We start from the raw sequence: 8,337 nt of genomic DNA, 5'->3' as shown, positions 1-8,337 counted from the left end.
TAAGACTGCTTGCTCTTCTGCCAAAGGCATACAATACACTGAGAAACATTTGCAGAATCAAAATATTTATAGTATAAAGTAGCAGTTTCTACTTTAAAAACTTATAGATGATTAAGTTGGAACTACATGTTCCGTAACATGGACAAAAGAAAGTCAACCACAGTCATGAGTAAATATTAGCTTTGTAGCAAGCTTATTGTTAAAACAGGAAAAAAAAATCCAGCAATTTTTTTTTTTCTCTAGATCACAGTTACCTTGGTGAAACTATCAATACAGTTACAAGATAAAATACAATTTTACTTTCTAACCTTCTCTTTGCTATGTGACATGAGTTGTACTAGAATGCACCCTGAAAAAAATAACAGAAGGTCTGTGCAAAAAAAATGAAATCACCTGGTCTCTCAGGAAGCTTTATAAATGATTGTTCAATATACTCAAAAATCTTGTATCAACTTAAAATTCAATATAACTCTTCATTTGTAGTCAAAGGGAACACAGAAAGTTAAAGGTTTATAGAGATCAAACTTCAGAGAAACTTTAATGGAAAGTGTCAAGTTCAGCACCTTGGTAATTAAAAGTATCAGAAAATCTCGCCTTTTTATGGGGAAAAAACAAAGACAAGTGATTTAAATCATGATCAGAGTGAAAATTCATTTTTGAAAATCCAAGTTTTCTTGCCATATTTAGCAAATGTCAAAATGGTATTTAGAGGAACATCAACAGTGCAGCTGTGAGGCTGCCAATATTGCCTCCAACTGTGTAAACCAAGTTTTTCTTCCTTATTTTTTGAAGCCTTTTCTTCATTCTTCCCCTTCCAAAGACACAAAACTTACCAAGAATTTAACATGTTATGGTATTTGTATCACTGGAGAAACAACTTGTTCAGGAATCATTAATTGCCAGCTCGTGCATTTATTTTTAATTGCTCTCTTGTATTGTAATCCAAGAAAGAAAACAAAAAAATGATACAAGTGGGTGACAACCAAACTTGTGTGCCAAAAATAAGCCTGCCTCTAAGTAAGGCCTAAAACTGATTATTGTAGGCTTTCAGAAAAGACTAATCATCAACAAAACAGTTTGCACAGTTTGTTAAACTGCAGTAAGCAATTCCCAGTAAGAGAACAGTACAGCAGCAAAAGTGGAAAAAGAGCCAAGTGCTGAAAGCATTTATATTGTCTGCGTTACTTGATTCATTAATTGCAACTTCAGTACTTCCCCCTGAATGTCTTCTTTCTTTGCATGCTGATGAAAAGGCAGAACAGAGCAAGACAAACCTTTGGTGCTACAAACTGCTTCTATCAACAGGTGAGGCTTGTATCTGCATATATGTTTCCCTTCCCTTGAAGGGAAATTGAGGTACAATGAGTATTAAGGAGTAAGAGATCAAATCATGAATCAGTCTTTGGTTCATCTGCAACAGAAACTGCCTCCATCATTCTTTTCATATTGGCATCATCAAAAAGTATCTGTGCTTGCCATCCTCCTCTCTGATATGTATCTTACCCATCCATCCAACTTGTCCCTCAAGTCACTATCTAAATATACATCTATTATATATATAGATATATATATATATATATATATATATCTAAAAAGGGGGAACTAGCACCTTCAGCCTGCCTGTGTACTTTAAGTACAGCAGGATGAGACTTCTGTGTCATTCTCTGCAACCATGAACACACCAGAATACTGCACTCAGCTGACCTTGCAGCATCATCTGATTTCTCAGGTTTTGTCACAGTACAGGAGAAATGGATAGAAAAGCCAGTGTCAATGAAATTGCACATACATCAAGTGTCAGCATCATCACATGCAGAAATACATCAGGGACAATTCATGTTCACCTCAGGACTGTTCAGAAACTGGCTTCAAGATGAAGTACACTGGAGAGCAAACACAAGAGGATATCCTGGTTTCTGCTGCTTCTGCTGGCATTAGCTACTTAAGTTCACTTTCTTTTAAGTCTTCAAAAAATCTTAACTTGGTTCTTTATAGTGCCATAACTTTAAAATGCCTACTATGTACTGTCATGCCATCGAGCCAGTAAGCTGGTAACTTTGTCTTGGTACATTTGGAGCTTTAAAGAAGCATAAAAGACATTAATATAGCACAAAGTGAGCCCTAAAACAAGTATTGTCACATTTAAAATTCAAAACATGTTCAGTGCATGTTATTAGAAGTTGTAAACACTTCTATTGAAGTGAGTTAATAGCATCAGCATTAATCATTAGAGCAAAATGCTTTATCACCTAGGAACAGAGATGAACAGCAAGTTTCCACATTCATATAGTTTACTAACAAGGCCTTCAGAGAGCTGGTTATGTTCTTCTTGTAACAGGTAAATCAATACCAAAGCAATCACCGCCTCCTACCTTGGTGAAACATAAAATAATCCTTATCTACTCTTGTAAAATCAAGACACCAATTAGCAAAAATGAAGTTAGAGTAGCAAACGTCATAACTACCAACTGGCTAATGCATGGAACTGGAAAGCAGACACAGAGGTGATGCATGAGTTCCTGTAATTACATTCCACAGTGCTTTTGTGCCTTGTTTTCCAGTTTAAAAGCCAGGCAGATATTGCTTCTAACCCATTTCTTCTATTACTACTTTAAAAGATCCTGCCTTTCAAACTGCTGATGCACATATGCACACAAACACCATCTGACCTAGCAGAGCAGACTGTGTAGTAAAGAAAAAGAGATACGCATTTTCAAAACGGGGTTTTATTGAAACTTATCAAAAACGTCTGAAATCTAATGCAGGAAACCTTCAGACCTTAGTCCTTTTCTTTTTTGCTTTGGGTTTTTCTGACAGCTGGGATAATTCACTTTCTTCAACTTCATCACAATGCTTTCTTTTCTTTTTTTTTGACTTTTTATGGCCACTTTGGTAACCACTGGAGTCACTGGTAGGCAATACAAGTTCCTGTTCTCCTTGCTTGTCCTTGTCCTTTTTCTTTTTCTTCTTCTTTTTATCATCACATAATCCATTCACAGCATCAACACTTGGCTCTTCTTCATTTTCCCTCCCAAGGTTACCTGTCTCTTTTAAAGGCTCTTCTGTGACATTACCTTCCCCACAGTTATTCAGGCCATTTTCCTGGTGGTCAAGCTTTTGAATTTCATCCCCATTTGTACTTTCAGTGACTGCATCAGATTTTTTGGGCCGCATGCTGTAAAGAAATATACAACATAGACTGGATAAGAGACATGTTAGAGCACCTCACATAGTGAAATGTCACAATGTGCTAAAACATGTATTTACACCAAACAGATAAACATTTGCTAAGAACAACAACAACAAATAGAGAACATGATACTCTGTGTTCCAGAGAACCAAAGTTTAACATTCTCAGGGTAATTTCTATTACCTTATTAGCTTCCTTCTTAACATATAATAAATATTCTCTTTCAAATCTTAGACTAAATTTCTTCTCTAAAGTGCCATACAGACCATTTGGTAGGTCCTCTTTTCTTGTGCTTCTTCATCCCCTTATTCATAACTACACATTGTGTAGAAAAGCTTTTTTGTTTTTTTATTTTTAAGTCATTCAGAAAAACACACAGCTAGTGGCCTATTCAGTCATATATGAGTACATTGCTGATTTTACCAAGCAATTACCCTACTCTAATTAAAACAAAGGTTATGCCCAAAAAGTGTAAAAAAAAAAAACAAACAACAAAAAAAACCTCCACCAAAAAACACTAAATTCCTCCCCCACCTCAACAGGTAGCTTGCAACCAAGAGCACTGGAAAAAAAAAGTCTAAAACAAATATGGAAAGAATGCAGTTAAAAACCATGGAGGTTTTCATGTTCCAAGAAGCACTGAAGACAAAATTGCTAACTTTCATTGTAAATTCACTGAAACGACCCAGAGCATACTTCCAGATTAAAAGAAGAAACATACAAAAAATGCTATGAATTTGCCAGTGGGAGTGATATTATACATTAATCAAAACCAATACCATATTGAAAGAAAAACGTTGCTCAGTAAATGACTGTTTTAAAAGAAAAACGTGAACGAATTCTTCTGAAGACAAGATTTCTTTCAAGGTGCCCCATAAATTTACAAAGGCCTAAGAAGGAAGTTAGACACATTTTCTCCTCTTTGAAATTCTCATGGTTCAGCAAGTATTTAAGTCATATATTTGTCATTATACAATGCATATACATGTGTTTGTGTGCAACTGTCAATGTAACCACTGTGTTCAGGACCCCTGGACTGTTTGCACTTGAAAAGCCTATGCACAAAGCTACTCTTGGACACCTGGATGTGCTATTTTGAGGATGTATTACATATGCAATTGATAATTAATAGGTCAACATACTCAAAGTTTTAAAGCTCAAGAAACACCTAGTTTTACTTTTTCCAGAGAAAACTTCCATGGGAGTCCTAAAGAGCAGAAAGTTTAGTTTAAGACTACATATATAGTTATATACATATAGAGTTATATATACAGTCATATAGGGATTTGTGTAAAAAATAAGAAAGCTGAAAGATTAAGATGAAATTAAAATCACTTAGATTGTAAAAAATTTATTGAATCAGTTAAAAAAAAATTCTCTATTAAGGCACTGTACCTGCTTTTAGTGAGTCCTCCTCGAATGAAGAACACCCCAGCTGTATCAGAATCCAAGTGCAACACTTGAAATTTCAGTTCATCCCCTATTTTTAACCCCAGCTCTTGCCACTGTACAATGGACATTTGTTCAGGCTTTGGGATGGATGCATTGAAGCATCCATGTATCAGGCAGCCAATGTGACTAGGGGCCACTTTATTAATTACGCCCTAAAAAAATTAAAAGAATGTTATGCAAGTCTATAGCAAAAATCAGCCCTTTCAATACAAACCCTTTAAATATTTATGTTCCCATATGGAAAATTTTCAGTAAGAATTTCAGTATAAGTTATGAAGTCAGTTTATCTAGCAATAAGTTAGCGCTCTTTCACTAAAATCAAAGTTAGTCCTGTAAACTTTTCATACAATTCCTCTGAAAATAGAACTGAACTGCAGGAGAAGAAGTCAAAATATGGGATTTAACTACAGTGAATACCTGAATAGAGTAGGTAACTCTTTCCTTACACTACGGTGATCAACTTTGCTTTGAAGCCATTTTAACTCTGATTTACTTGCCTAAAATGCTTTTCATGCTGGCATAGTAGTACTTAGCAGCTGAAGATAGGGAAGACACATAAAAAACTTTTTAATACTCCATTCAGTGGGTTTCTGACACATCTGCATATGAAACTAAATCCACCTTTGTTTTACCCATAGAATTAATGACAGTCATTGAAATTTTTCTATTCTCTTCCTAGGAAGATGGCACTTTCATCCTGAAACACATCTATAAAGACACCATCTGTGCTGCAAAAGGTATGGCACAACAATGAATGCAAGCCATCTCTCAACATTCTTTACCCACAAGTGCTGGGCAAGGGTTCTGACAAATTTAAAGCTGTTCTGTGAGCATACACGTCCTTTACTGAAAGGCAGGCTAACTCGATGTACTGCTCCTGTGCTTGGAGGACCCAAACTCGAGAGCATCCCAAACATTCCTGTCACTATAACAAATGCACCTGTTTGAGAATTATCTGCTCTTCAGAATGGAGCAGCGGTATGATATAGACAGTTATGCTACACTATTAAACACGCAATCCTTATGACACAACAGTTTAGCAATATATTATTACACATAAATTCAACAAACCTAGAGACGTGCAAAACAGACAAATTACAATAAAAAGTTGTAGAACAACCCACTAATAAGCTGCTATGAACTACTCGTAAATGAATAAGCTAACATAAACTATGTCTCCACGTAAGCCCCAGACCACTTGATGTTGGAGTTTTGACCACTTAATAAAAAAAAAAAACCCGTCCCGTGAGACGCCAAGGCGTTCGCATACCACCAGCTTCTTCCCCTTCTTGGGGCTGAAGATGATGAAGTCCGCCTCGACGTCCAGGTGGATGAATCCTTGGTCGTCGTAGATGTCGCCGAGCTCCCCCACCACTTTGATGTTGTCGTAAGCGACCGGCACACCCTGCAGGCTGGAGGGACAACGAGGAGGGGGCACCGTTAGCTGCCAGGCCGAGCCAGCCCCCCCGCCCCGCGCCGGCCCCGCGGCCGCACCTCTCCGAGTAGCGCAGGAGCTCCGCGTCCAGCTGCGCGCGGATGCCGGAGCGCTTGCGGCCCAGGAAGCGCGGGGGCAGCGCCACGTGCCGCCGGTGCGGCGCCGCCACCAGGCACGAGTGGCGCCGCGCCACCAGCGCGCGGGCCGCGCCGAACGACGGGGCGGCGGCGGCGGCGGGCGGCAGCGGCGGCGCGGCGGGCGGCTCCCGCGGCACGGCCATGCACGGACGGGCCCGCGGCGCGGTGTGATGGCGTCAGGCGCCGTCCCTCCGCCGGGCGCGCCCGGCCGCCGCAGTGACGGAGTTCCGGAGGGATGCGTTGGCCTTCGGAGGGGCGTTTCGTGCCGCGGAACGGCGTCATTTTTTAACTCTTTCCATCCCGCTTCAGGCCTCGGAATCACGGACTGTTCTGAGTTGGAAGGAACATCGTGTCCGGCTCTTACGTGCACGGCGCGCGAGGGGGTGGAACCCGCGGCGCGCCGGGAGCGCGGCGCTCGGAGCCGCCTGGCGGGAGCCCCGGCGCGCAGCCCTGCGCCCCGGCTACCCGGACCCGGGACGTGCTCCTCGGGGCAGGAGGCGCCTTACGGTGGCCTTGTGAATTTAAATTGGGCATTTGGTGATCAGGCAAAAGACACAGTGACGAATTACCTTAGTGGCGTTCTTCATATACAGCAATTTTAAGAATACTGAATTTGTGGTCTGTTGCTAGACCTCAGATCCAGTTTGTGCTTATGGTGATGTGAAAAATGCACATTTTATGATTGGCTTTTCGCAAATATTAAATTGAATACTATATGTATTATGTTATATTGATTAGAAGTGCTGTATTAACATTTTAATAGTATGGTATATGTAGTTTTGTAGTTAAAATAGAACCTATGTATGTGGGTGTTTTTTTTACTAGCTCAAGCAAGAGATGAGATAATGAAGAAACTCTTCACACAGAGATGACAATGAAGGGGGCCCATAAAGAATTACTGCCTCCTTATCGGAAAAGACAAACATTCTTCCACCTTCTCTCCGTCTTTATGGAACCACCAGGATTAAGGGGAAGAAGTTGACAAAAACCAGAAAAGTTCTTAATTTGCAAGGAATTTATGCATCATGTATGAGATGTATGAATATGCAACAGGCTACTGCTTTTAAAGATTATTCCTTTGTTCACAAGGCATGCTTATTGGGCTTAAGTGCCCGAGAGCATCCGGACGTCCGTAATTCTTTGCTTTTTATTGTCTTGTAATTGTCCTAACTCTAAATTTTCATTACTTTAATTGTATTACTATTTTTATAACCATTTTATTATTATTAAACTTTTAAAATTTTAAAAACCAAGTGATTGGCGTTTATAACAGGTGAGAAATGTTTAAATGCTTTTAATAACCACAGACTGAGGAGAACAAAATAAACTACAAGTCCTCAAAAGGGTTGCTGGTGCACTCTGCGCTGCAATTACTTACAAAGTGAACTGCAGTACTAGAACCGTGTCCAGAAACCTTATAGAAACCTTGTCCAGTTGTGAATGATGGAATTTGTGGCTGGTTAGTGAAGACTTTGTCCAGAAAAGTAATTCAGACTTTATATCCGCGCAAAGCGGCACAGTAGGATTTTACTTTAAACTGATTCAACTGAACTCATGCAAAACGTTGAAAAGGTATTCTTTCACTGATTTGAATGTAATTTATATTAACTTTACTTGTTACAGTACATGTACACTTTCAAACTGATTGAATCCACATTGGGAGTTACAAAAAAAAGAAATTGTATCAGTTTCATTAAAGGTGTTAAAATTCCTTTTGTACTGTGGAGGGCTCAGAAACACTTGTTTTGTGAAAACAAGCCTTACGTCAGATACCAGAAATCCTTGAACTCCCTATAAAACATTTAGTGATGCAGAAGCCTTTGAAACTACTAAAATACTACATCACCAGAAAGTTTTCTTTGACTGAACATACTGTGAAGACAGGACATTGTTAGCTTTCACAAGTAAAACAAATGGTATAATTTGCAGTACTTTACTGCAAGTAAAGTTGGATTAGTGTGAAAGACCTGACATAAAAATGGCTTTCAGATGTCATACCAAACTCCAAAATTGAAAGAGAAAATGTCTTGAACTACTTTAATCTGTATTCTTATGTGGCTTTAGTCCTCCAAGGTATTTATTGTCTGTTGAAATTAATTTCATGTTATATGGTCTCAGCTTTC

The 8,337-nt window shown here is 39.2% G+C and overlaps 1 protein-coding gene across 1 annotated transcript; it reads right to left on the bottom strand.

The window, feature by feature from the left end:
• Positions 1–2,708: 2,708 nt before the first annotated feature.
• On the bottom strand, positions 2,709–6,393 carry POLR1F (RNA polymerase I subunit F). The gene is made up of 4 exons (XM_068209341.1): positions 6,137–6,393; positions 5,913–6,054; positions 4,586–4,794; positions 2,709–3,175 (listed from the first exon to the last, which is right to left on the bottom strand). The coding sequence occupies exons 1-4, from the start codon at positions 6,355–6,357 to the stop codon at positions 2,773–2,775; spliced, it is 975 nt and encodes a 324-aa protein (XP_068065442.1). The 5' UTR covers positions 6,358–6,393; the 3' UTR covers positions 2,709–2,772.
• Between the last annotated feature and the right edge of the window lie 1,944 nt (positions 6,394–8,337).

The sequence above is a fragment of the Anomalospiza imberbis genome, chromosome 1 (assembly GCF_031753505.1).
Source record: "Anomalospiza imberbis isolate Cuckoo-Finch-1a 21T00152 chromosome 1, ASM3175350v1, whole genome shotgun sequence".
Lineage (NCBI taxonomy): Eukaryota > Metazoa > Chordata > Aves > Passeriformes > Viduidae > Anomalospiza > Anomalospiza imberbis.
Note: the sequence above shows the minus strand (reverse complement) of the source record. Positions and strands in the feature narration are given on the sequence as shown.